General features: G+C 49.9%; 1 protein-coding gene across 1 annotated transcript in view; it reads left to right on the top strand.

The window, feature by feature from the left end:
- Positions 1 to 27489, top strand: part of VANGL1 (VANGL planar cell polarity protein 1) — a 46321-nt gene extending 18832 nt beyond the window's left edge. Inside the window, exons 5-8 of the mRNA XM_040595127.1 lie at positions 13910 to 14043; positions 17370 to 17502; positions 19530 to 19764; positions 21027 to 27489. Of these exons, the coding sequence (XP_040451061.1) occupies positions 13910 to 14043; positions 17370 to 17502; positions 19530 to 19764; positions 21027 to 21287 (763 nt within the window). The 3' untranslated portion in view covers positions 21288 to 27489. The remainder of the gene's footprint in view (positions 1 to 13909; positions 14044 to 17369; positions 17503 to 19529; positions 19765 to 21026) is intronic.
- The last annotated feature ends 474 nt before the right edge of the window (positions 27490 to 27963 follow it).

Raw genomic sequence — 27963 nt, 5'->3', positions numbered from 1 at the left:
GATGAGCGCTCTCTTGTCCGTGTCCCTTGGTGGCACTGGGCCTGTGTTCCCTAGCGAGGGAGTACATGGAGGGCTAAGGAGCGGGAATAAGCTGCTTCATACTCCAGCCTGTGTTTGTAAGCCTCACGCATCTGATCTTGCAACAAAGAGTTGTTGCTCAAATGTGCCTCCCCTTATCAAGGGTGAAATTTTTCTAATGAAGAACACCTGGTCACCATTGGAACTGTGCAGAGCGCTCTTGCCTGGAGTTGTATCAACACTGCTCTCTGTTACGCTGTCCTAAAATCTCCCTGCCCCTCAAAAGGAAAGCTTCCGTGGCATATAGACACCTTTGTTTCTGTTGCTAGCATGGTGAAATGCATCAGCTTAACCATGTGTATAGGCAGCTGGATCTCTTGCCTGAGGCAAGAGCTGCTGAAATATTGCTGTTTTCTGGTGGAGGAATTTCATAATGTGTGTCTAATTGCATCGGTCATTCATAGTGTGACTGGTCCCATGTGCTTGTGAGCTATTTCTGTTTCCAGTCGGGCTGTCAGAAGTGGGACTGCAGAACGAGCATTGGTGCATGCTCGTGCAATGCTGTACCTGCCCAGCTAAACCCAGCTGGGAGCACTCTGGGCTCCTGGGCTCTTCCTCTACCCTGTGTGCGGTTCGCTTGGTCTGTGTTCCTGGGGACTAGGGGAATTGCACTGACCCTCCTTTCTCCTTGGAGCTTCTTCAACCCTCACCATCTCCGTAGTCAGAAACACTGTGATGAAAGGGATTGAGCTGATGAGGTTTTTTTACCTTGTTCTGTGGCAAAGCATCTTATTAACTGTCCTGCTGCCTTGATCACAGGAGCTTCCTAGGACAGCATGTTCCACAGACTAGTGACTTTGCAGAGCAGCCCTGTCACTAGAGTCTCCAGCCTGTATCAAATTAACTGTGTTCCTGAATGCATCTTCTCTGCCCTGAAATCTGTACAAGGCACCCTGATGAGCATTTGTGTGTCCCACCCATCACCAAGCCTGATGAGCACCAGGCTGAATAGTCAGTCCTCCCAAGAAGTTCTGGGATAGCCAGCTAAGTGGGTGCTAATTACATCTGCAAGTGTGAAGCTCCTGAAGAAACTGAGTGTCTGCTCCAGAACAGTGTCTTTTATCACTGAAAGGTGTCAGACTTGTGACCTTCAAGCCAGTGACTTCCAGCACTTCACCTAAGTGGGTGTTTACAGCCACCGTTTTGCAGTTCATCATCTCTGCAGCTGGGCTGCTTCTCCATGCTCCCATTCCTGAGCTTGCAGAACTCTGTCCGCAGCTGCGTCCATGGGCAGTGGAGCATTAGCACCCTTCAAACACCCCATGCTGTGGAGTAGCCATAAAGCAGGGAAGGAAGGGCTGACTTGGGGCTGAACTAGTTATGACTTAATGGGAAAAGACTTCCAACCACATTCTTAGTCATTCTTAGTCACGGGCTATACCTTTCCTGCTCCTGCCTGTGTCTGCTGCCTGTCCTCTAGGAGGATGGTGCTGCAGGGGGCAGTTCACCTGATTGCTCTTGCCATGAGGGTATCCATGGAATTGCAGAAGGGAATTTTCCAGTAGCCTCTGAAAAAAAAAAATGTGTGCCGTTCCTTGCCAAGTAGGGAGTAGTCTCCTTTGATGCGCTGGGTGAGTTATGGGAATGGTGCCTTGTTCTGTTTTACGAAGGTCTGGCTGCTGGTGCATGAGGTGCATTGTCAGCAGAGTTCAGCGAGGACTTCTTCCTTGGGTCAGAGCGGCACCTCATCAAGAGGATGTATGTTTGTGACGGTGGTGAACAGCAGGCTCCAGGAGTGCCAGGTGCCTCTTGTGAGAGGGGAGGGGAAAGTCCAGGATGGACTGTCAGTATCTGACTGCATGCACGACTCCTCTGGGAGTTTCTGATGTGGTAAAGCCTGGGCGTTCTTTGCTTTTCTGAAAGCAGCATGTTTCCCCGGCCTCTTGCCTTTCTGCTTATGCTTTGCAGAAGGTGTTATGTTATGGCTGTACACACTGAGCTGCTCTTTGTTTTGATACAGATGACAGAGCTCAAGGAACTGCAGTGCCCATGGTCATCTTTCTACCCCACTCTCCTCCCTTGTTTCACCCTGGGCTTTGATCAGCCCCAGTGCCCCTTGTGCACACACCACCGCTCTCCTCCTTTTCACCGGCAGGAGCGTGGAGCTGGGTGCACTAGGTCACAGCCCAGGTACCAGTTACATTGTGCTCCTGCAGCTGCACCAGGCAGCGTTGGTGAGTGGTGCAGGGTGGTGGTTGTACCCTGGAGCAGTCTCACATTTTTTGAATGGTTAATACTTTAAAAGTTTACAAACCTACTTGTAATTGAAGGGCCCACTGTCAATTATTAATCCCCCTGGCTAGTACGGTATTACTTGGTCCCTGATGAGGAGCTGCTGGGCTTTGTCCTTTTGAAAGACATGGCGAGGAGGAAATGCCATTGGTTTCATCTGCAGGGATTTCCCTTCTTGTTGGCTCATCTTTCAAAATCGACACTGCCCAGAAGTACAGGAACAGCATGTGCTTCAGCCTACCCTGTACTTTAGGGGTTTGTCATGTAATTTCTTTACCCCTGCAGTCGGTGCCCTCCAAAGCGCCTGTGTGTACCACCCACAGAGACAGATGGTCTCCCTAAGCTGCTGAACAAATTCTGTGGCCATGAAATACTTTTATCTTCAAATGCTGAAAAAAAAAAAAAATCCACCCCCTCAACTTTTGACATCCATTTCTTGTGGTGAATGATGAAATACAAATATTCTGTGAAGGAGTTAGCTGTGTGCCCTTTGGGGGAATGGAGGAAGTTCACTTTTGGTTAAAAGTGCAAGAAACTGAATTTACAGTTCTTGTACAGCACAACCAACTAATGTCCAAGAAAACTGGAAGCTGATTTCTGACCCTACCCTACTGGAATAAGGTGGAGTTAATAGGGAGCTGGATGGTAGTTAAAGAAAATTATTTTTCTCACAAAACTGAGGGCGGTGATGGTGTTTATGATTTAATTCCTCCTTCAGCACTTAGTCCCCATAAATGAACCTCTGTGCTTAAATTCCCCATGTGCAGTTCAGGTCAAGTGGGGACCTCAGCTGATGGTTTGGGGAGAGCTATTCCCCAGCTGACAGCAGAACAGGCCCTGGTCCACCGTAAGGACCTTAGCTGTGGCTTGGGGGCTGCTGACGCTGGCGTGTGCTCTCCGAGTCCTCACAGAGGGTCATCTGCATCCTGGTTGGGGCTGGATTTTTGACGCTCAGCTGTGGACCATATCACTACGGCCCAGCGCTGTTCATAGGGGTGCTAGCTATAAAATGAGGTAGCTCTTGCTTGTGCAAAGCTTGCTGGGGTGAGGCTGGTTGGGGGATGCCCCGTGGTGGAGGGATGCTTGCAGGGGGGGCTGGGCTGTAGTTCAAGAGAGCTGTTAACTCCTCTATGTGCAGAGGTCTGGTAGCATCGATGTTGCTTCTTCAGGCCTGTCCCTGTAGGCTTGCAGGGAAATCACGCGCTGAAGCATTGTGAAAGAAACCCTAGAAGAAGTTAAAAGCTGCTGTATTGACTCAAATGGCAAACGTCATTCAAAGTCTGGCTGCGTTAATCTCGTCCCCTGCTGGGGGTCAAGTAAGAGGTGGTCCTCTTTCCTGAGAGAGCACCCTACCAGGCTGCTGTGGGAACAGGAGCTGAATACTGATGTTTCATGGCAGCTGCATCTAAATGGAAAGTCCTATTGCAGCACTGAAGTTTGCTGCCAGTAGAAGCTTTGAACGCTTTCTGTTGTTTCCTTGGAATTAAAGTTGCATTTCTTAGCTTTCACTTTTAAAAAACCAACCAATTTATCTCCTCCGCCCCACCCCACCCCCAAAAAAAACCCCCCAAAAAAACCAAAAAAAAAAAACAAACCAAAAAACCAACAACCCCCCCAACAAACAGCAACAACAATAAAAACTGCCACCCCACACTTAGTTACTTCATAACTATTAATTTAACTTCAGTAATTTCTTGTCTAAAGACTCTGGCCTTATTTGATGCGTGGTCAGGTTTTAAATTATCTTTTGAAAATGTAGGCTCTTATAAACTTCTTGCCATACCTGCCAGTTCCTGCATATATTTTATTTTATTTTGAGGCTCAGACTAACCAGAGGCATAGCATACATGGATGTTGGGAAGAGGAAATGCGTCGCTGTTGCGGGTTATGCTACTCCCAGGGAGTGGAAGTGGTAATCCAGGGTACCATACATTGCCAGCTGCTATGATGTTCCTGAGTGCTTGAGTGGGGCAATAGCTTGAGCTGGAGGCTAATGGGCACCCCGTAGCTCAGGATTTGGGGGAGACTGGTATTTCATCCCTTATGTCTCTGCGCTGAGTGCTTGTTTCACTCTTGCGTGCAGGGTAAGCTCCTGGTCTTGCTCCTGGCTGCTGTGTTCAGAAAGTAAAGCACGCCTTGGTGTCGTCCTGTCCCCACTGACTTGTTTGAAACTCCTTAAATCCTAAATACAACCTCAACTGTGTAGAAACTTATGAAAGCAGTTAAGCCTTCCTCATAAATACTCAGTGCACCCCTCAATTACATAATGTTTGCTCATAGTTTCACATCACTTCTTAAAACTAATGCTGCTGCAAAAAAAAATATCCTGTCAACAGTCTGATCCTTCCTCGCCCCTCCCAAAGAAATCTTGTCCGGTTGCACAGGGATCTGAATGCTGGACCTGGTAATTTGTATCTCTGTGATCTGTGTAGCTTTATAGTTTGTGTGTTATGTTGGTCTTCCTGGATTATCTAGCCCAGCTCCATTTCTGCAGCATTTGTAACTGCCCTTCTGGTGCTTAAGGGTTACAAAAGCTTGTGGTGGCAGAAGAAAGGTGCGTTGGGGCAGGGAGAAAGAGGCAGGACAGTATCTTCTCGTGGTGGCGGTGGTTGCATTGGAAGCAGTGCTGCTGCCGCTGCCTGCATGAGGAGACAGGTTGCGCACATGCGTTGGTGCAGTCTGCCTGCAGTCCTCCCTGGTGGTGCATGGCTCTTGGCAAAAGTGTGCTCCTCTGCTGAGCCTGGGGAAAGGAGAGCCTCAAGTCCTTGCTTCTTACATGCACAGCAAGCCTATGGGGACCAGCTGTGGCCTAAGCATAAGGGACAGGTCTTACGCCCCAGGCCATGTCCCTTAAGGTGCAGAGCCAGACACAGTGTATGTACCACATGGGTGGCAGCTTATTGCTCGGGGCTTGGTGTAGAGTCCTATCTCCAGCTGTGAGAGCGGACTCTAAGTTATTATCTTGAACCATGCAGGTCTGCTTCCACGGGGCTTGTTGGCCTCAGTAGTCTGCTCAGCTGTGGAGGTGTTGACTGTAAGATTGGCTTCAGCAGCATCCCTGACTCTCTCAAACTGGTCATGGGTCTGTGTTGAGCTGGGTGCGGATAAGTGATGCCACTTGGGCTGCTGGCAGCTGGGTGCAACACCCATAGGTGCCCGCAGAAGCCACCTTGCCCCTGCTCTGTTGGCATCTGTGTCTGGCGTGTGTGCCATGCTGTGCAGGTCCATGGGGACAGCTCAGCAGCAGCTTCCTCCCATCATCTTTTAACTTAAGTTGTCCCCTTTGTGCTCTTCTCTCACTGCCCTCCTTCCCAACCTGCCGATTTGCTCAATAGATTAAGGAAACCCTGCTTTGGTTTTGCCCCAACGTGAGCAGATGGTAGTTTCTTGTTTGGTTTTGGGTGGGGGTGGGTTTTTTTTTTAATCCTGAATAAGCAAGTTAATATTTTCATTGGCTCCTTTGAGGATACCCCACCACTCTGCAAAATCATGGCGTGGAGGCAGACAGCTTGGTGCGCTGGCAGTGCGCTTGGCAAACCCAGTCCTGAGCAGCTACTGGATCCACCAGCTACAACTGCTTTCCAGATCCAATTCAGCTACTACTGGCTCCTGAGGGTGCTGGGTTGGGCTTGTGGTGTGGATGTCTGGCCAGGCGTTGGTTTGGTTCACTCTGGGTGTCTGGGACACGGCAGGTACGTGGCTGGGTACGGGCAGCTCCTTTGCTCTCATCTCTCTCTTCTCAGCGTTGCGGCAGAGCCTGAGGCAGTGAGGTGCTGGTAGCGAGGGCTCGCGCCCTGCTGGATGAGAAGGTAGCACCTTTGCCTGTTTGAATGTGTTTACGTATGATCAAAGTCAAGTGGATGTCTCTAGTTGGAGAGCTGCTGGGGCATCTGCATGTGGTTATTGGTGTCTGAGGAACTGGTTGAAATTCAGCCCAAGCTGTTAGTGCCTGAAAGCTGCTGTTGTCCACTGGCTAATCTGTGAGCTATACCGTTTGGATTTAGTGGTTCTGCTAGGTATCAGCACGGTGAGTAAGTGCTTGAAAACACCCACCCACACACACTGTTCCTCTTGGAGAAGCAGTCTTGGTGTAGGAGGATGCGAGTGGTTTGCTATGGAGCCTGCTCTGCTGGCAGCTGCCTTCCTCAGCCTTCTGGGGGAGGTTTGTCACGCCACGTGCTCAGGCTTTCACAAGCTGCTCTTTCAGATGCTGCCCCTGAAGCTGCTCTTGTTGTGTGCTCACGTACCCGTCCGGACGGATGGGCTGAGGTAATCGGGGCAACGCACCCTTGCCGCCTGCTAACAAACTCCCCTTTGCTGTTCTGTGCGGGGGCTGGAGGGCAGCCTTTCTGGTTACCTAGGCTGACCCATTGCAATAAGGGATCCTAGAATGGCATACAGGGAATCTGGGAAGAAGCTTAGGCTTACTAAGGGCTTAAGTTTTTCCTTTCTTGTGAAGAGAGTCCCCTGCCTCCCATAGGAAGCTCTTCTGGTGATCCAGGACCTCCATGGTTTCTAAAATTCACGCTAGGCTTTTACAGCTCATTTCTTCATTTTCTGTCTGTTGAATATTCATGTCGGGGGTAACAAGTGTCCTTATGATCTTTGCCTCCCTTGGCACTGTATGCCATGAGATGCTCACTGTATTAATGAGGGAGAGAGCTGTGGTGCTGTCACAGCATCTGACCTCAACACGGTGACTGTCTTTTCCTGGTAAATCGTATTATTGGACCTTTTGGGCCACTCTTTGATTGAGAGGATTGCACTCTCCTTCTCTTCTTCCTCACTATGTATTACCACTAGTGTCTTGTGGTTTTGTGCTGGTTAATTGTACTAGCTGCCACCTTCAGCTGTTGGAAGTGGTGGCAGTGAGGCTGTTGAGAAAGCGTTCCTTGAAATTTGAAGTTCTGCCAATAAAGGTGACTGGGAAAAACATTCAGCCCATGTGCTGGTACCCTGAAGACTGGTTAACTTGCTGAAGTATCAGGCTGGAAGGTTTTCCGGAAGGAGGATTGCAATGGAAGCATACCTGTGGGTTTACAGGGGGTTTGTAGCTGCTTGCTAAAACTTAGCACTCTGTACTTCTGTAGCAACATCTCAGTACTGGCCTGGGAGTACTTTTAGAGGGTTCTTCAGGGATGCTTAAGTAGCTTGTTTGGGTCGTATGACATAAAGGAGTGAATTCGCCACCTCCACCCCACCCCCAAGTTTGGTCATACTTTCCTGTAAAATCCTGTCTTTTAAAAGCTCCTCTTTCCATACTCAAAAGCTTCTTTTCCGAATAAAAAAAGATTCAAACGTAACAGCAACATTACTAGTAGACTGGCAGGGGTCCTTTTCTCTTTTGTGCATACCGGAGGGTTTTGGCTACACTGGTCTTGAGGAAAACAAACAAAAAATTCCAACCTGAAGATGAATCCTGTGCTCCCCCTCTCATTCAGGAAATCTGTATGTCAAAATCCCTTCGGCATCAGCAGTGAACTACTGTATTGCCCAGCTGGTGTGTTGATTCTGGTTTTTGTCTTGCAAATCATGAGGCTTGGTGAAGACCGTGTCCGTCTTGGACCGTGTAGGGGTCCAAGGGAGACCTGCAGCTAGAGACCTGCAAGGGGAGATCTGCATCTAGAAAAAGGGCTGGTGCTCCCCTTAAACTCACAACACTCACGTGACAGTTGTTTGGTGTTGGGAATTGGTTGGGACACACTTAAATTCGTGTTTTGTTTTGTTTTGTTTTTTAAGGGCTAGGAGAGGAGAGAACAGATGGGGTTGCCGCAAAACTGTGGGACAAACCCTTGTGTGTGTGTGTTTGGGCTCCGTATAAATCGCAGCATTGATGGATGGATGTTTGCTTCCTTGGGGCAGCAGCCGTCCTGCCATCACAGTGACGACCTGTTAATACGCTGAGGTTTCTTTCCCTTCCCCGACAAAGCCTTGACCTTGCAAATTCTCTTCCCTGCCTGAACAAATGCCAGAAGTTGGGTATCTAAAACAAACTCGTCGAGTCCTGGTCGCCCGGTGCCTGTTGGTTCCAGGGAGGGTGAGGATTGTGCTTGTCTGCCTTAACCAAGTGGAGACTTCAGTTGTGGTTGTCTGACAAGAAAATGTGGTTTTCCTGTTCCTAGGGGCTGTGGTCTTGTTCTCTTGACTCTACCAAACTGAAATGCTATTGTAGTTACGATCATCAAAAGGCGTCTGTCTTTCTGCTCTGCTTGTTTGGCCCCCGCTGCCGAAGGAGTTCCTTGTCTGGGCATCTCTGCCGAGATCTGACTCCAGCTCTTTACTGGAGAGGACAAAACTAGCTAAAGCATCAGCACTACTGCCAGCGCTGTGAAGTGCTGCTGTGTGACCTCGGTCCTCTCAGGAGCCTTGCTCCAAGGTGCTGCGTGGGAAGGACAGCGTGTACCGTGTCCCTTGTGCTCTGCCAGCTCGCAGGAGACAGCCCCTGGCATGGCAGTGCTGCCTGGGGAGCATCTGTCGGGGCAGCCTGCGCTGGCCTCACCCCTAGCTATGGTAGGCAGAGCAAGGTAGCAAGTCTGTGCAGAGGATGGTGTTACCTTCTGTACAGTCTTCAGCAGGGAGCTTGGTGTGGGAAACATTTTAATTTCAATTGTCTACTTACAGTTTTATTTCCAAGGCTTTGGTCCTGGTGAGTTTGCTTTGGAAGAGCAGTCAAGGGTGGTGGACCTGGAACTCGAGCCCTAGCTCTGTGCCTAGCAAAAAGAGGATGTGAAAAGGGGTTTTCTGGGAGGGAGATGTGATTGTAGGATGCTTCTGGGGAGGCACAGGAGTTTCCTGAGCCTGTCGGGTGTGAACTGACAGCACTGCTAGAGAGTGAGAAATGCTGTGAATGAGCAGCTCTGCACTCCAGGAGACCTCAGCATCTCTCGCAGTAGATAAGCTTGGTGCAGTTGTAGGCTGGAGACAGCTGGTAAGGCAAAGCCAACTCGGTGTGGAAGCTGCTTTGTGCAATCCTTGCTCAGCTTCTCTTTGAGGTGCCAAAGATTGCCAACTGGCTGTGGCATGTATTTTGTGTGCCCAGAGACCTTGGCTTGTTTTGATGCTGTGTCTGTTTTGGGGAACATAAAAAAAAAAATGTTGTTTGGAGGAGAGGAGTCTGTGTTGGGAACCATTTGATTAAATAACCCCAGGCTTCCCTTACCCTCAGCCCTCAATTAGCACAGCAGTGATCAGGCCTCTCTGACTATCCCTGTGGATTTTAGGTGTGTGACTCACCCTAAACTCTGATGCTGCAGGATTTGCATCCATGGCAAGGTAAGGAAGTTGATGCTCTGGTAGCAAACAGCTCAGCTCTTTCTGGATGTGTGTTTATACCTGTTGCAAAAGCATGAGGCACTCCTGCCTTCGATGATGAGCAGTGTCTAGCTGATGGGTGGTATAGTACCATGACAGGCTGCGTTTCTAGCTTAGCAGGAAAGCATGAAGCTGCTTAAACCATGTGAATGACGGCGGCTGCAGCCTGCTGGGTTTGACTGCAGCGTGTCCAATGGCAACTTTGGGTGTAGAGGTGTGGCTTCAATCTTTTTTTTTTTCTTTGGCTTTATTTTCTTGGTCACTAACCTTTTCCCACTGCTTCAGAAGACTGAAACCCCTTTTTTTAGAAACGAGCAGGGCCCAAAACCAGTATGTTGGTTATATGAACGGGCTTCTTGTGCTTTGCTTCAGTATAGCACTGGCTTGTTTTGCTGGAAATCCTCTAAAAACGCTAATTTCAGCATTGGGGTAGATATGTCACGGAAGGCAATGCAAAGCAAAAATGGCCTGTGAGTTACAGAGTAATGCAAGACCTCGGCTATCAAAACCCCACGTAGCAGCAAGAATTCAGGCAGAACTGCTCCTGACTTAACCTTTGGAGAGAAAAAAATTGGCCATAGTTGCTGCTGCCTTTGTGTCACGTAGTCCCCTCCTCCGCTTCCTTGGGTGCCCTGTAAAAGTTAATTCATTACTGTTTGTAGAGGACTCTGCGTTTCTCTGCTGCCAAATGCCACTGAGGTACCCTGCGCTTCTGTTGGGTCTGTTTGTTTGCTTTCCGTCTTGGCAGCATGCTGTGACTTGGCCTTCTTCAGGGTACTAATAATAATTGAAAAAGAAGAAAAGAAACTGGTTACACAAAAATGCAAAGCAGCAGAATGTAGAGCCTTACTGATCCTGTGCAGAAGGAACACTGGCTTTCCAGTAGGCCACTGGCCTTTGTGAGAGGCTTTTTCTCATGTCATAGGTTTTGAGTCTCAACTGTTGCACGAAAATGCGACGGTTTGTGCCCTGATAGGCTTTTCTGTATTCTGGTAGTTTGTTACAACGCCTGAAATACACTGGGCTGCCAGATACTCCCCGTAGGACGTGAGGAGGATCCTCACTCTGACCTTCTCTAAACAGGCAATTAAATATTGAAACTTTCTGTTCATTTTCTTCCTGCCCTTCCCCATTCTTTTCCAGCCGTAAAGGCGAGGGAAGCCTCAGATTGCTGAAGCGCGGGGTGAAATGCATGTGGTGACCGAGCGGTGCTGAGCTCCTCCCGAGACGCTGCAGCAAGGATGCGGGCTGCGCGAGGGCTGCGCGAGGGCTGCGGCTCCCGCTGCTGTCGGAGCTGGCGAGTGGCTGGGCAGCAGCCTTGCTGCAGCCGCTTCCCCTGCCTGGCACAGCGGCCCAGGGTCTGCCCCGCAGTGGAAAGTCCCAAAAAACCTGAATTTCTGTCGGGAGACAGCAGGCTTAGCATTTTGCTTTGCTCTTACTCGCTCCTCAGTGCTGTTCTGGATGCTTATTTGCTTGCGGTTACGCTCCTCCTTGCACGTGGTGTTGCACAAGCGTGGTGGGTCCCTTGCTGTTTGGGATGGCTGTGCCTGTCTGGGGGGGTTCTTGCTGCTTTGCAGCTCCTGCGTGGGGCCGGTCTGGCTGTCCTGCGCTGTGCAGGGTGAGGCTTCCCCTTGATGTGGGTGAGGAGGTTGAGCAACGCAGCCCAGAAGGCTCTGATTCAGCCTTCTCCTCGCTCTTGCTAATTATTACGACCCTTCTAATTTTCTTGTCTGCAGCATCTTCTCTTTAATTTTTCTTTGAAGGAGAAATTGTAGAGGAGGTGCGGTACCGCTGTCTTCCTAACCTGCCATGCTTCGGATGCGCTACGTGGGAAGCAGAAGTGGGCTGGCAGAAATTTAGGAAACTGATGTTTAATTACAATTCTCTCCCTAGAGAGCAAGACCCTCTGTGTGATTGGGTTATCTCATATGTGGGACTGAGCCTGTGCTGGATTTGCATCAGCAAAAAATCGCTGGGCTTTAATTTTCAGGGCAATGATGGTTGTTTATTGCAGTGTAAAAGCTTTATTGTGTTTGGAATCTGGGTGCATGTGCCAATGAATTGGTAGGGTAGGTTATTTACTGAGGGGATGGAAGGGATGGTAGGTGGGCAGAGCAGGCATCCTGATGATACTGCTCTCTGTGGTGTCCAGGGAAGTGGTCTATGTATTAAAATAGATTGTTCTGCCCTGTGATGCATTGTGTTTTGTCCTAGTTGGTCAGTGGAGCACCTCCCAAACATTTCCCACTGCTGGCATGGAAGTCCCAACGCTGTCTGAAATGAATGCAGTGTATTAAACTCTGTTCATTTTTACCTTCTTGTTTTCAGTTGGTCCTAGTTTTCCAAACATTGCATTTTGAGATGAAACTCTACAGAGTTTTATCTTCCTGGGAAGTGGACATGGAAAAACTCGGTTATGTTTCAATGCAGTCAGAAGGGGGAATGTGTGCTGCTGCTGCCGCATGACTTCTTTTATGAAATTTTGGTTTTAAGCTGCAGCAAATTCACAGTAGACGTCAGAAGTTTGGCAGGGAGAAGTAAACTGACTTCCACTTGTTCTATGTCAGCGCCTATGTGTGTGTGGCAGTGGGTGGGTCTGTACTACTTCATTAAAGGAAAACTAGTTCCTTGATTAAATAGTGCCTTTTTATTATATATCAGTAGCTGAATGCTTAAGTGGAGTTGCTTTTAACAAATCGGAGGAAATAGGAAGGACCAGCACCTGAAAGGTAAAGCTTCTTTGAGATGCTCTATCTGGATGCAAAAGACCCCATGAAACAGTCCTTAAGGTGGAATTTGCTTCAAAATCTAAATTTTTCATCTTAAAGTTATACAGCTAATCAAATATGTGGCACTGTACCATACCACTGACTGATGAAGGTACGTGGTGAACAAGTCTGGGTTTGTTCTTTCTCAAAATCTCGCGAATGGGCCGGTATCTATGCTTTGTTCACTGTGGGAGTGGGGCGGCTGGAGAACGAGGATGGCAGCGGGTGTCTGTGTGTGTTTAAATTACTGGGGTGGAATGCAGAAGTTTAACATTAGCGCAAGGCACAGGAAAATTTAAATTGCTCCTCTGGGAGCATGTGTCGAATTGGTGGTAGTGCTGAGAACTGAATTTAGGTCTTAATTTGTTGATGTCTTATTTTCCCACGTTACCATCCTTGTAATGTTTTCTTCCTATGTTGTAACATGTGTGAGAATACTTGGTTGCTTTCCTTAGGAGAGGCTTTGTTGGTAAGTGTGAACTTTACAATTAACTGGCAACAAATGTGTTGGCAGTTCCCTTATAATTTTTGTGGGTTCAAAATGAAATTAAGTGTGGGTTCTTGGCAAACTCCGGCTGGCTGAATTGGTGATCTTGGTGATTTGCTGAGAACGCTACTGCCAGCCAAATGCCACACTGGGGCATGGAGCCAGAGCAACAGGGAGAGCGCTGTGTCCTAGATCCGGCATGTGTGATGGCATCTTTAAGTGCCATCGCTCTGGCTTGTTTTGAGGTAGTTGTGTTTGTTGGTAGCAGGGCCTCCAGACATCTCTCGCTCTGTTGTCAAAATGATTGCAGAGGAAGATACCTCTGGGTTGAGCCTTTCCGTCATCATTTTATGTGGGGGCATCCCTTCAAAGGGACGGAGGGAGTGTCACTGCTCCTTATCCTGTCCCTGCTGCCTGGAATTTAACAAGCAATACTAAGGTAATCCCTTCTCTGGCAGCCATACTCCTCAGGCAGCGATTTTATCTTGCTGTGAAAGCTGAAGAGATTGGGCTCTTGTCTGTGCTGGGATGGAGAGATCTGAGGAGCTGCGAGGTGTGGCTGGTAATGACTCAAAGGGAAAAGCATCCATCCTGAGCTGGTCCCTCCATCTCACTGGCCAGCTACAGCAAAACCAGCGTGGTGCTCTGAGGTGCTCTGATCTTCAGCCCCGGCAAGGTCTCTGCATCACAGCTATGGTACTGCTGGGCGGGCTGGGCTCTCTTCGGTGTTTTCCCATACCACAGGCAGCCTGGTGCTTCAGTTCGTGCTGCCCTTTTTAGGGATTTTTCTGTCATCCTCCTGTTGAGGGCAGAGACCTTTATCTTGCATCTCAAATGAAATTTCAGGTCCTAGAGAGAGTAATTAATAGTCTGCACATTGCACAATTCTGTCTGTGTGGCTGTGCTGTTCCAAACAATGTGGCTATTTTCATCTTTCTTTCTTTTTTTTTTTTTTTTCTTTTAAGGAAAAAAAATAACTTGTTGCATTGGGGTGGGGGGGTGTCTTGGTATTTCTCTATTTTTTTTTTCCTAGCATCCAGCGAGCTGCACTGGTGGTTCTGGAAAATTACTACAAAGATTTCACAGTCTACAACCCAGCCTTGTTAACAGCCTCCAAATCCCGCGCAGCCAAGCACATGGCTGGCCTGAAAGTCTACAATGTTGATGGTAGGTGAGGTGAAATGTAGTCTCTGAGACTGGGTGGGATGGGGAAGGGCTGGGTTGGCTTTATGCTTTGTTATGCACACATTCTCACCTTTTTGCTTTGCCAGATGCTTGTCTCTTGCTGGAAATCTTCCGAACAGTGCTGAGTTTGCCAGTTCCAGATGACTTTACAGATGTGTTTAGCCCACAATAAGTTTTTTGTCTTTGCTGGGTGAAATGGCCGAGTTTTGGGTCAGGCTTAATTATTACATGGCCTGACAAGCGCTTTTCAGCACCACTGCTGGTTTTAGGCAGCCTCTGCTTTTTGTCACCCTTGGGCCATCTCCTTGGTTGTGATAGTACAATAAACACAACTTTGAACCTGCAGCAGTTCCCCAGTCGTTTATAGCGCTGCTTCCACAGGCAACCTTCAGGAAAATGAAGGAGGTTGATAGCAGGGGGAAGAATTAAGTGTGCAAGCAGCAGTTGCCGGTGGAAGCGGTGCTTGTCAGCCCGCAGCCCTGGCACTACGTTAGCTATGCGTGGCCATGCTCCCAAGGCATAGTGATGCTAAGCAGCTCTTAGAAATTCAGGGGCGGATAACTATCCCCCTTGAGCTTTGCCATTCTGTAAACCTGTTTCAAACTTTTGGGTTTTAAAGAGGCCCGGGGGAGAACGGAGGGGTGGATCCCTGTGGACACTCAAAGCAGTGAAAACTGGACTTAATCATTTGACACTCTTAAGCCCCATCAGTGGAAGCTGGGCTTGATAAGCAGGGTGTGCCCAGCCATCGCAGCCTTTATAAAAGTGCGGGTTCCTTTGATGGAGGAGCTGAAGTTGTGTGGGGAAGTGCTTATGGTGAAGGACAACTGAAGTTTTCTGACCAAAATGTGGTAAGGCACGTCTGTCCGTGAATTCATTAGTCCTGAAAGGCTTTGAGAGCTGGAAGGGAGAAGGGACAGAAGGGACTTAGCTGGGCAAGGTGGCTCAGCGTGCAGGGCGTGGAGGTCAAAATAGGAAGAGTATCTGTCACAGGGAAAGCCATGAGACAGGACTGTTTTGCCTTCAGCAAAGTTGCAGCACCTTATGGGTGTGTGGGGTTTTTTTTCTTCATTTTTGGTGACTTCAGAAGTTTCAACAACCTGGTTCTAAATGTTTCCCCAAACCTGATGCAGCACTCCCGAGTCTGTAAAATTAGCTGGGCGTTTAGATCCTTACAGTGGAACGTCCCCATCCTGATGCGAGGGGGGAGGGCGAGGGGCAGGCTGTGTCCATCGTGTGTCCCCTGCTGCCTGGAGGGAAGAAGCGCTCAGGTGGGAGAGAACGAGTTGAGTTGGAAGGGGGAGCAGGCTTGCGCTGCGCTTTCTAGAGGGAAATCTTTCATTCCAGCTGCTCACTCTCAGTGAGGCTTGGTGTGAGGAAAGGGCTTGCTGGTCCCACAGCGCCTGCACACCGTTCAAACCCAAGAGCCCGCCAGGCTGGCAGCAGGACGCGCCGTTCTGGTTACTGCCTGGCTTGGCTTCTGCAGCGCTGCAGCATCCCTTCAGGAGCTGGCAGGGGCTCTGTTCCTGCAGCGCCTGCTGGGGTGTTGGGACTCCCAAGCTTGGAGGAAAAATTGCTGGTCTGGTAGCATTAGTAGCTTAGGAGCTGCTAGCTCGCAAGACTTGGGAAGAGAAGGAGCCAGAAGCAAGCTGTAGATGTGGCTGGCAGGCCTTTCCAAGCGTCAAGCTCGTGAGCCTGCCAGCACCTGAAAATTTGTGCCTTCCCTTCTGGGGCAGTACCGGTTGCCTGGGCTGTTCCTTGTGCAATGCCGCTGCCTTTGCAAACGTGGAAATCTCAGGCTTAGAGGCATGTCCTTAATAAGATTCCCATCCATTTTACAAAGCAGAGAGTAGTTCTGGCCGCAGCTCACCCTGGCATCCTGACAGTCTCTTACACCCGCCATGTGAAAAGACAGTAATGCTATTAAGGCAACCTAATTTGTTGGCAGCTTTTGTGTTTGATACTGGAGCAGCCAGGAAGGAAGAACATTTTGCTGTAATCTCTTTTACACAGAGTGGGGAGGCTCACCTTCAAAACCAAGATTTTCATTGCCAGGCATAGTTAACGAGGCAAATTATCGTTCTAACCCAAATGTGGGAGCTAGTATCTCCCTTAAGTCATATCCTCTGTTTCAGGGCTGTCAAACAAAGTCTGAAGTGTTTAGACTCTGAAGAAGCTGTGTGAATGCTTGTCTTTCCCACTGCTGAGCTTCAGACTTCTGTCTTAGAATCTGGTTTATGCTTTTTAGGAAAAATTTTAAAAGTTGCCCTTGCATGAGCAGAACAACTTTTAGCATGTCTGTGCAATTGATTGCCCTTAACCACTGCCAGTTGAGAGTGTGGGCTTTCAGGGCAGTTACTCAGAAAAGCACCTCTTGGCGGTTTGGAGGTAGTCCAGGACTTCTCTCTTCTTCCCTCTGCGTAGACCCATCTCTGTCCTCTATCTAGACAGAAGGGTTGGTAGGCTCTTGTGGGACAATTTTTTTTCTCTCTGCCCAAACAGCGAGAGCTTCATGAGGGAGCTGCAGAAGCTACTACGTATTTTAAGGTCGCTAATTAAGGTCTTGTAGTAGACAGCTCTTTCACTTGACTAGGTGTTACGGAGTAGGTTGCAGCTTCTCTGCTTCTGTAGCTATGTGGGAACTGTTAGCAGCAACAGAAGCTGTAATGGCAGGTGCTGATCAGAATGCCATGAGAAACTACTACACATAGAGACCCCAGCTGACCCTACCGCAGGACTGCTGCTCTGGCAGCATCTGTCCTTCTGAAAAACCTTATGCTTTGTCTAAAGGTGACCCTGCTGCCTCTGCATCCTGTTTTTACTCCCTGCACGTAACCGTCGAGTTTGGCTTTCGTTCATTCATCTTCATGTCTCATGATGTTTTTGTGTTTGTCTTTCTCCTCTTTCGAACTCCTCACTTCTTGTGCTCTCACACTGTCTTGTTGCTGAAATGTGGTGTGTTCCAGCTGCCCTTGCCTTCAAACTGAAAACATACATAATGGGTGGTAAGTTGCATCCTTGGCATGTGCGCTTCACCTCTGCCTTTGTGTGTGTTGCGTGAGGTCCTTCATCCCAACTAACTTTCCTTGTCCACGTGCCAAAGTCCCCTCTCCAAGCCCGTGCTGCCCAGCAGGGTTTCTGCCAGAGCTCCTGAGGACGGGGAAGGGTTTATAGCTTCAGCTGGGAAGGCTGGAGCCACAGAGCACTTTGGACGGGTGCTGTGGGGTGCTAGTCTGTCCCAGCCCCAGTCCTGTGCCTTTCTCACGCTGCCTTTCTCATTCCTTTTTGCCCCTCCTCGCCTCTCCAAGGCCCAGGTAACAACGCGTCGGGGCAGTCCCGTGCCATGATTGCCGCCGCGGCCCGTCGGAGGGACTCCAGCCACAACGAGCTCTACTACGAAGAGGCCGACCACGAGCGCAGAGTGAAAAAACGCCGTGCAAGGTACAGCCGCCCCGTGCCGCCCGCTGCTGCGCGGCGCTGCGGTGCTCAGTCGCGTGGGGCTTGGCAAGCCTGACGAGACGGGGAGAGCTGTGATTTAAGGGCTGGGGTTTGGCTGTACATCTGTCGCGGTGAAGAAGCGTATGAAACCCGGGTGCACAAGGGATGGTGACGGCTTGCAACTGGAACTATCGGAAGAACGTGTATAAAGCAGAGCTCATGTATATTGTGCGGACAAGCTAATGCAGTGTCATGGATTAGAGAACTGTCCGGTGCTTGACAAATCTGTAGTTCCTGTAGGAAATCCCATTATTTTCCCCCATGCCCAGCCTTGTTGTCTCGACTCAAGTAATCCAGGGATGGGATCGGTGGAGCGTTTGGTGTTGCCTGTTCATGTGCAAGGAGAGTATTTGTGTTTGGGGACTACTGAAAGGGACAGTTTGACTGCCCTTTTCAATGAGCTGGGGAGGAAAGATGTGACCAGAAGCAGTTAACATTTAATTTTGGAACATAGGTGTGTTTTCTGCCAGTCAAACGTAAGCTGCAGAGCTGATGCCTTGTTGAGGTGACCCAAGATAGTGCCTCTGTTTGCTCTGGAGCCTAATTATGGTTTGTAGCTGACATAACTAACAGTTCGAGGCAAGCTGCTTATGGACAGGCACCCCTGAACCCAGCTGTGTTTAGAAGGAATGTGCCGTAACTGGAAGGAGCTGGCTTGTTTCATGTTTTCTTTTTGCAGTTTGTATTTCTTTCGGGGAAATCCCGGCAGAGTGTCGTGTGTCGCCCCTGGCCTGCTTCAGTCTGACCTGTGCTCTGTAGCCACTGTCTTTTGGGCGCTCTCCCAGCCTCAGAGCAACAGGAACTTAAACTTTCCCTTCCGTGCGGTGTAGCATCCTAACTCGGGCACATCTCCCTTGCTCACTGAGCTTGGTTAGAACAGCTGCTTAGTCAGAGAGGAAAACCATCAGTCGCTAGAAGATCAGGCCAGGTGTTTCAAAGGAGGAAGGTCAAAGCTGCAAGAAAAAGACATGAGGAGATTAGAAATGGATTTCCACCCCCCACCTCCCCCAGGTCAAATTAAACGAAACGGGCAGGGGTCAGGGCTTCTCGCGCTGTTCCTCATACACAGTCTGACTGTAGTATGCTGTGTTTCTGCTTGTCACGAGGCAGCTTCCCCTGCCTTTAAGATGCTTTGGGTATTGAGGTCAGCGTGGACAACATTTGGTGACTTGAGCGGAAATCTAGTGTGAAACAAGTCCTGCCAGGAGGGGCAAAAGAGTTTTGTTGGGTGACTTTTTCCATTATTGTTTCTTTTTCCTGACTGCAGTGTAGCCCCTCACTTTCTACTTACTACTGGGCTAACTTGCAGGTGTCGTATGGCATCTGTTTGCCTTTTTACGGTGTGGTCTGGGTGTTTGCTCACCTGTGCCAACACAGGAATGGTTTGCAGAGGGTGTCTCTGGCAGCAGCGTTAGCAGGGAATTCAGAAGCCCCATCACTGTTCAGCGGAGGGGTGCAGAGCAGTCAGCACGAGTTCTGTATCCAGTTGGTGTGAATTGGAGCAGACTGCAGCTTGTGAGCACAGACTCTCGGAGCAGTCTGTGTCCTGGGTCACTCTAATTTATGGCCAGCCTCCTCCCGAGTGCCTGTCCTTACGCTGCACACTGCAGCACTGCCTGCTGGATCCATTGTTTTCACAGACATGCGTTAAACACAGGGGGAGGCGTGTAGTTGATGTTTATGCTGTGTTGGCAGAACCAAGTACGACGCTCAGGCTTTTAAAGTCTTAATCCTGGTTTATGACCCTCAGTTGCTGGATGGCTTAGGCAAGGAAAGAGAAGCTGCTGTCTACACCTCAAGACTGTCAGTAGAGAAGATTTTATGTAAATTTTCTGATGGCAGGCAGCGACTCAGTGACAGAGATGGGAATAGGAGCTTGTAAATTGTGACTCCCAGGCTCTGCCTTAACCACAGACTCATCCCGCTTCTCTCTTGTTATGGCTCTTGCTGTCTTGATTTTCCTTCTGCAGGCTTGTGGTTGCAGTAGAGGAGGCTTTCACCCACATCAAACGCCTCCAGGCAGAGGAACAGCAGAAAGCTCCAGGAGAGATGATGGACCCCCGAGAAGCAGCCCAGGCAATCTTCCCCTCCATGGCAAGAGCTCTGCAGAAGTACCTTCGCACCACCCGCCAGCAGCAGTACCACAGCATGGAGAGCATCTTGCAACACTTGTCCTTCTGCATCACCAATAACATGACACCAAAGGTAATGCTTTCTCTAATGTTGGCGCAGGAAGGAGGGAGAAAGGGGTGGCACATCTGTGTGCACACGGGACAGAAAATTGTGGAGGGAGCTGAGTGGAAGTTCTCATAGCTGCTCTCGGTGATGCGATCAGTGCGTTGTAGGTTGGTTGCGTCCGGTCTCAAAGGGAAGTAATGTTTCCTCTACAGCATCTCCTGTCTCTCTTTAGCTGAACGTGTCTATAAGACAATTTTTCTCATATCCAGTTCAGCAAAGGGGATACCAAAGAATTGTTTTGAGATGGTGGCCTTGAGTCACAGAGAATTCTCCCAGCTGGCTTGTGGTAGTGGCATGATGCAGGTGGCAGCCTACAAAGGACCATTTTTATTTTTTTTTGTCACTTCTGCAGTGCTGCATTTTGAACTGCTTCTAATTATCACCTAAATCCCCATCTGTCAGACAGTGTTTCTAATTTGTGGCTGCTTGGTGAAATGTCAGTTTGCTGCTTCACACCCTGACTCTGCTGACTTGCAGATGCAGGGAGGGACTGAATGATGAGGGAAAGGGGTCACACGATCCCCCTCCCACTCTCCACCTTCCCCTTTAAGAACACCCCACAATCACAGAGAAGGATTAAAATGGTGAGAATTTACTCCTGGGCATTTATCCAGGACTTACTGTGCTAAGAGTGGGAAGGCTGTCAAGGGATGGGGCTCAGCACCCTTTCACTGGCATCCAGTGGGACCGTGCCCAGGTATGCGAGGGGGACTTCTGCTGCCCCTGATAAGACTGCAAAGGAGACTTTAAAACACAAGCAATGTCAAACGGCATTCCCCGTTCTGCTTTCAGTTTTGCAGCCTCATCAGGCTGCAGATGTGGAAACCTCTGCTTTCCACCTTAGTTTGGCCTGAAGAAGGGAGGGACAGCTATCCCACCCGCAGTCCAGGACTGCAGTTTTGGGATGGGTTATGGGGCTGGTGGGGGAGGAATGACCCCTACTCTACTGAACTGCTGCTGGATGGCGGTGCTTACAGCAGAAGTCTGGGCTATAACTTCGTGAGCTTGCTGGGATGGACAGAAAGAGGATCCTTCTGGTGGCTGTGTCCGCTGCTGAGGTCTGAAAAGCTGGGAGGGACTGGGGGGAGGATGATTCCTAAAGCGTGGAAGCTGAAACTATTTGCAGCATGGCAAACCCATGCTCGCGGAGCTGTGTCTGGGGATGGGAAGAGAGCGCTGAAACAGGATGAGTCGTGGGGCCAGCGCTAACTGTGTCCCTCTCTCGGCAGGCATTCCTGGAGCGTTACCTCAACCCGGGCCCAACCCTCCAGTATGACAGGGATCGCTGGTTCTCCAAGCAGTGGACGCTCGTCAGTGAGGAAGCAGTCACAAGCGGGTTACAAGATGGCATTGTGTTTGTCCTCAAGTGCTTGGACTTCAGCCTTGTTGTTAATGTGAAAAAAATCCCCTTCATCAAACTCTCAGAAGAGTTCATAGACCCTAAATCTCATAAATTTGTCCTCCGCTTACAGTCTGAGACTTCAGTCTAAGGGATTTTGAGGGTGGGTTGTTTGGGGATTTTTTTTTTTTTCAATATTGTGCTTTTGGGTTTAATTTCCCCAATGCTGACTGAAACTGGCAGATGATGGACCAGTAATATTTGACCATCTGCACTTTATTTGGAAAGGGGAGGGGGGAGCTGGGATATCTTATCTAGAAAGAAATATCTTAAGAGGCGACAGGGTGACTTGGCTCGGTTAGCTCAGCCTTGGAGACAGAACAGATTTTTTTCTAACCCCCCCATCCCCTCCTTGCCAGGCATACTGTAAATCTCATGCTCGCTCTTTCTCCGCACGATTGCAACGTTGGTATTTTTGTTGGAGCACTGCCTTACGCCGTGCGCACGCCTGTGCTTTTGTGTCTCTGCTTTTGCTACCTGTAGCTGTTTCTGAGAGCACGCTGCTCACGTCTCCGCTATAGAAACCTTCTTGCACGGGGCTGTGGCAGTCCCAGTTCACTCGGGGAGGAGAGGGTGTCACAGGGCAGGTGTGAGAGGGCTGCTTCTGTGAGCCACCTAATCTAGAGGCTGAAGACTTATTATTTTCCTCCTCTCCACGGGCCCTCTTCTGTCAGTGCTGGACCTGTGTGAGCATGGTGGGATGGTTTTGCTCTCTGTGAAGTTGCTTGTTTTGAACTGGATCAGCCCATCTAGCAGCTCTTCAAATTTTTTAATGTTTTTAGTTTGTTTGTTTGTTTTTTTTTACCAGTGCTTCTTAGTGAAACTTTTCTGCAGGACACAGCTCCCTGTTATCTCTCACCTGCTTTCCTCTCTTGCTTGCCCGTATCTTTGTCGGGCACTCCCAAGGTTCCCTATTTCTCTCGCCTTCTGTCTGGCTTTCCAAATGTGTTTCTGCAGCCACAGTCCCCTCGGGGTCTGCCTTACCGCCGCGTCCTTTTGCACCTGCAAGGGCTGCGTATTTGCACTGGGACAGGGTAGGTAGGCAGCTGGCTCCTCCTCAGATAAATCACAGACCCTCCCTATGTCTGACAGCTTCTTGGAGGGGAGGGGGTGCAGGCAGGAATGTACCCCTCCCTCTCTAGCTGGCTCCAAGTGCATCCAGAGGGAAGATGGGCAAAAGGAATTCCCTGCTTGGGGAGAGGAGCCAGCGAAGGGCTGACCCCTGCCGTGTGCGTTTGCTTTGGAGAACTGCTGTGCCCTGGAAACACTGCGGTGTGTCCTCACCGTACGCCTTCAGCTATAGCTAAGAAATACCAAACTATGTCTGAATGTTAAATCCGCCTGCCTTTCTTGGCCTTTCTGTACTGCGGGAGTTCCTGCTCAGCGCTGGGACCCGCTCCTGAGACACGCAGGTTTGTTTGTAGGGCTGCCTTTGCCCGTCAGTGAAGCTTTTGTGTGCAGCTTCAGCGTCACTTGAGTTTCACAGGGTTTTGTAAGGTTTGCTTTTAACAATGAGACTGAAGCGATGTCTGAAGTCTGATTGCCAGCACAGGGCATCGTGTGACTCCAGAGCCCGCTCCAAAGCTGGCAGTGACCTGCCTTCAGGCGGGTCCCTCTGAGACCCCTCCGGCTCTGTGGCAGTGGATTTGTGTGTGTGAATGCAAACACTCGATTCATTCTGCCCTGCCTTTTGCCATGGAAATATCTGTCGGGCAGAATCTCACCTACCTTCCATATGGATGTCTTAACACAGAGGGCCCCAGTTCAGTGAGGTACATAAGCCAGTGCCTTTCATTGCCAGGGTGTGTTGTCTTCCAAGGGGGGGCTGTGACAGCCCCTCCTGTCCCCTTTGGCCTTCCCCAGCCTTCCCTGGGCTCTTCTAGCAGCTTGTGGGGCTGCCTCCGTGCTCCCACCAGCACAAGGTGTCCTGGCTCAGAGCGGAGCTCTGCTAGTCCTGCATGGCATGGCTGGTGTGGGCTGGCCAGTGCCCACCAGAAGCTGGTGGGAGGGAGCAGCCACCTTAAGCAGGGGTGCTGGGGGCGTGGCAGGGGGGTCCGGCCTCTTCCAGCTTCAGAAGCAATGGAGCTGTGGGTCCGTCGGCACCTGCGGGTAGTCCTCTTTGGGGTCAAGGGAGCACCCTGTGAGTGAGGGTCCCAAATGGTGACTCCCCATCCAAGCGATGCCCGCAGTGTCCTGCACCTTTCTTACAAGTACGTGGCAGTCAGCTGGATCCTGTCTTCTCCATGTGACGTGCCAGATGTGGTGGTGGAGAAGCTAGGTGGCACAGGACGTGATGGGGTCAGGCCCGTGTCCCTGAAAGGATGGGAAGTAGGTAGGGTTTTCCCTTCTCTAAACTTAGCGTTTGGGTTTCTTTCTAGGTCAGGCTTTCTGGTCTGTATGTGGACTCCCTTATTGACTGTGGCCTTCGCAGTGTTTTATTTTGAAAAAATAGACTGGTTTCTTCCTTCTTTTTATTTGGGGGGAAGAAAAAAAAAAAAAAAAAAGGAAGTGGAGCATATAGTATCTTATCTCACACCTGGCTCTCCTAAAAATGTGTGTATCTGGCGTTTGTGCCGTGCCAAACCAGCAAGGTGGGAGAGACTGGAAGTAGCTTGGGAGACTATGGAGCACTTACGCCTGTGTGGAGGCTACTGCCTGTGGCTGAATTGGCTGATTTCTGTGAAGCTGGAGTAAGAACCACCTTGCTGGGGGGCTTGGGTGGGCTGTGTGCGTGAGAGCGCCTTGTCACAGGCACCTCTGCAAAACTTTCTTACTTTCCCAGGGTTTCCTTCCTCTTTCCTTTTCCCTGCCCCACAAGGAGGCTTGTCTGACAGTATCTTCTCAGGAAACTCATGTCTTAATTGCATTAAATCCTTGAACAGATGGAGAACCAGGCGGAAGCGGTGTGTGCTTGCTCTGGGTCTGCTTCCTCAGCTGCGTGCCGTGGTTCAGCGCTGACTTTTCTGCCTGCTGCTGAAAAGGACGCTGTCCGCGGGGGCCAAGTCCCACATTTGATGCCCTTCCCTGTGTCAGCAGCATGAATGTTTGCCCGATGAATTCTGAAGGAGGGGACTTGGCCTCTCAAACCATCTCTTTAGAGATGCAGCCGGCTTGGGGTGAGAACAGACTAAAAGGGGAATCGGGACTCCTGAGTATTCCCTGGTTTAGTTTGGGGTCTTTTTACAACATTTTATTTTGCAGAGCGTCTCTTGTTTCCCCTCTCCATGCAAGATCCAGGGGACCACTGTCATACCTACCTCACTGGGGTGTTGTTGAGGCTAAAGTGCTTTGAGACCCACAGATGGATCTGTGGCATCTATGGGAATTCAGACTGTAAAAATACGGATCGGTGAGAGCAGACTGGTTTGTTTAACTCTGTTTATAACCAGCTGATGAGTAAGAGTCAAGTCACAGGGAATGAAGCTCGATCCAAATCCTGCAGTCCTTACTTCTGCAGAGCTTGCCAAGAGCTGAGCACAAAAAAGGCTGGTGGGGTTTGCCAGCCAAGTGCAGGCTGTTCTCCTCCTAATGCCTTTCCTGTCCTGCACTGTCTCCTTGCACATACTCTCCCTTCTCTCTCCCAGCCTGGATGCTTGTACCTGGCTGGGAAATTTTGTTTTATTTTTTAGAATTCAAGTGGTTTATAAGACAACCCTGTTTGTGGTGAATTGGACAGTGTTCCCCTCGGAGGAGATCCTTGCACTGGGCGTCCTTCGCTGAAGGCTGAACCATTCGATAGGGTGCTGTGCTGCCTAGCCACGAGTGGTGTTGCCCCATTCTTTTATGTTGGCATTTTTCCTCTGACTCTCAACTGTGTTGCTCAGATACTTTAAAGGCTTTGGGTTTTTTGCTGTCTGATTTGTTACAGCCTAAATCCAAAGCCATGCTGAGATCTTCCAAAACCAGATGCAGCCAAGATCTTCAGCTGCTCCGGAGCGGATGGAAATGGCTGTGGGTTTCCATGAAGGCTGGCTTTCTCTTTCGTGGCTGAAGAGCGAAAGATTTCTTGCAGCTTCTAGGAGTGTAGGGGCAGATGCCAGACCCTTAATACCTTGCCAGTCCGGTAACTAGGCCTGAGCAAAGGTGGTTAGCACGTCTGTTTGCCTCTCATTGCCGTGTGGCTGCAGCCATCCGTGTGTAGGCTCCGTGGGGCTGCCCCAGGTCTCGGACTCCTTTGGAGCCTTCTCACAGATGGAAGCAGAGCAGACGGCGCTTTCAGAAGGGTAAGCTTTCCAGCTCTCCCCTCTGCAGTATAGCAGTCCCTGACCAAGCCCCTGTGGTCACCCTGGGGATGTGGGGGGCAGTGCTTGCAACTACCAGTTTTTACCCTGTGGAGGGGAGACGTTGCCACCCACGCACCCCTGTGGGCAGCAGGGTAGCTGGGGAGGGATGCCCCGGGCATGGCAAGCGTGATGCAGCTTGCTGGCAGAGCAAGGGCAGCTCCTGCTTCTGGGCTTGTCCTGTCTTGAAGGATGTCCCTTCAAGAGCCATCCTCCCTGAAGGGGGATATTGGAGAGAAAGGCTGATGTGATTTCAGCCTCTGCCAGATATTCCTCTGGCTTCTGCCTCTAAAAATTTTCCTGCCAGCAGCTTCAGTCACTCCAGACCCCATCCTCGCCTTCCTGTGGTTCCTTCCCGCCCCCCCCTCCCCCGCCAAAGTTCCCTGTTGAGGCAGAACAAGTATCTGCTGGGATGGGAAGTGCTGGGGCTGCAGTTCGGGGCTCAGGGGCAGCTCCCGATAAAGTGCAAGTCTGGGGGAGATCTGAACAAATCCCAACCCTTATGGAGCCTCTTAACATTTTCCTTTGGGCTGGGGATCTCCATGCAAAGCCTTGGGAATCTGCTGTTGCTAAGTCGGCCAAAAGCTGCGGGGAAGGTGTTTCTGAAGCTGGTCTTGCCCTGTGTAAGTAGCTTTTAGAAGTCTTGTTTGAGATGCGCTTGTTTCCAGCACTTGCTGCTGAAGAAACTGGAAAGAGCCGTACGGTGCTAAACGTGGAAACCCACTCAAGCCAGTTTCATCTTGCTTACCAAAACTGTAAATCTGCCCTTTTCAAAGGCGAAACGAAAGTCTTGCCATCCTCTCGCAAAAATGCTGTAGTCTGGTCCCCGACTCCACTCCTCAGTCACGCTCCGTTCTGCCCTGCCCTGTGGGAGCTGTTCACGAGGGCTGTGCGCAGATGGCTGTTGTCTCACTCCGATTGTGTGTCTGCGTGCTCTTCCCTTCTAGGTGTGTGTGTTACACATGTCTAAAGCCTCAAGCCAGGCTTGGTGGTTTGGTGTTTAAACTGTGTTAAGAAGAAAGCGCTCTTGGGATTGAGCTGCTTGGTTTTTTTTTTAAAAAAACAAACAAACATACAAAACCCCCAAATTTCTGTTCTCCTAAAAAGAGATGGCTTTGGGCCATGAAGTCTCCTACAGGAATACGCATCCTCCTGCGTTCAGGATTTTTGATGACCGTAAGTTGCCGTTTCTGACAGCTGCTCTGTGACTGGTGCAGATCGCTGAGATATTCCTGAGCTGGGTCCCCGCCGCACCAGCAGTCCAGCTGGTGTCGTCCGCCCCTCTGCATCCCTCCCAAGAGACTGCGGGTTTTTATCCCCGTGCCGTACCGGAGCCCTGCGGGCAGCAGGCAGCCAGCCCTGCCCTGGGTGTGCTCTGCCCAGAGAGGGAACCCTTCCCCCCGGCTGCTCCCTGGGCACCTCTCACCAGCGCTAAGGATGCTTGGGAGCATCTCCTGCGTGTGTGGCGAGGGGATGCTGTGGCTCGCTACCTGCACAGGCGTAACTGTGAAGGAATCTTACACTCTTCTGTGCCTGTTTCTTTGATTCAGCATTATTGTGTCTTGGGGAAGGGGGTGGGAGCGAGCGCCCTTCCCTCGCCCTCTTTTGATCACTGTGTAATACTCTTTTTCTACACAAACTGTGTATAGTAAGATGGCTTTTGCCAAGGTTTTCTAATTAATAGACACTAACCAGCATTTCTTGCCCACCCCCTCCCACTCCCCTTTTATTTTCCCCCTCTTCTTTGCACATGTGACTTTAACTGCAATGGTACATGGTCTTTTCTGTTCTTTTCTAATCGTGAACTTAAGTAAGCAAATTCCTGGTGTCTGTGACATTAATGCACTGTGGGTCTAGCCTAGTACATTGTTCTGTTCCAAGCTGGGTTCTCTTAAGTTATAGCTGGATGGGGTTTTGTTGTTTTTTAAACTGAAACATAAAACCGTTTTACACTTTGCATATTTTGTACAGTAAAATTCTGGAAATAAACTGAAACCAGATTTGATTGTTCCACTCCTTCCTCTTATCCTTTCAGACAAAAAAAGAAAGCTTTTCTGGCCTTCAAGCATTCCTTAGCTGTGGCTGGGAGGGGCCCTGCAAACATGTGGTTTAACCTTTTCTGAGGCTGTCTTTTTGTCACCCTTGTTCTAGACCCTTCTGATCTGCCCTGCCACAGTAAAATGCAAACTCATTTGTCATTCCTGAAAAAAAACTGGTAGGTGAGTGCTTTGAACACCTGAAATCTTAAATAATGGGGAGCAAATGCAGCTGGGGAGGGGGGGCGCGCGTGACTGGAGTGGGAACTGGTTTTTCTGCCTCCTGTCTTCTCATGGTTTGCACACCAATTATAAAGTGCAGGATTCGTTGCAGAGTTCCTTATTTGGACCTGGTGAGGAGGAGGAGTGGCGAGAGGTGGAAAAGCCAGTGCTCCTCGTTGGTGTGGATGCGAGCCTGTACTCTGCTAAAACAACATGCGGGGATCTCACA

The sequence above is a fragment of the Falco naumanni genome, chromosome 5, assembly GCF_017639655.2.
Source record: "Falco naumanni isolate bFalNau1 chromosome 5, bFalNau1.pat, whole genome shotgun sequence".
Classification (NCBI taxonomy): Eukaryota; Metazoa; Chordata; class Aves; order Falconiformes; family Falconidae; genus Falco; species Falco naumanni.
The sequence above is the reverse complement of the archived record's forward strand: the minus strand, read 5'-3'. Positions and strand labels throughout refer to the sequence as shown.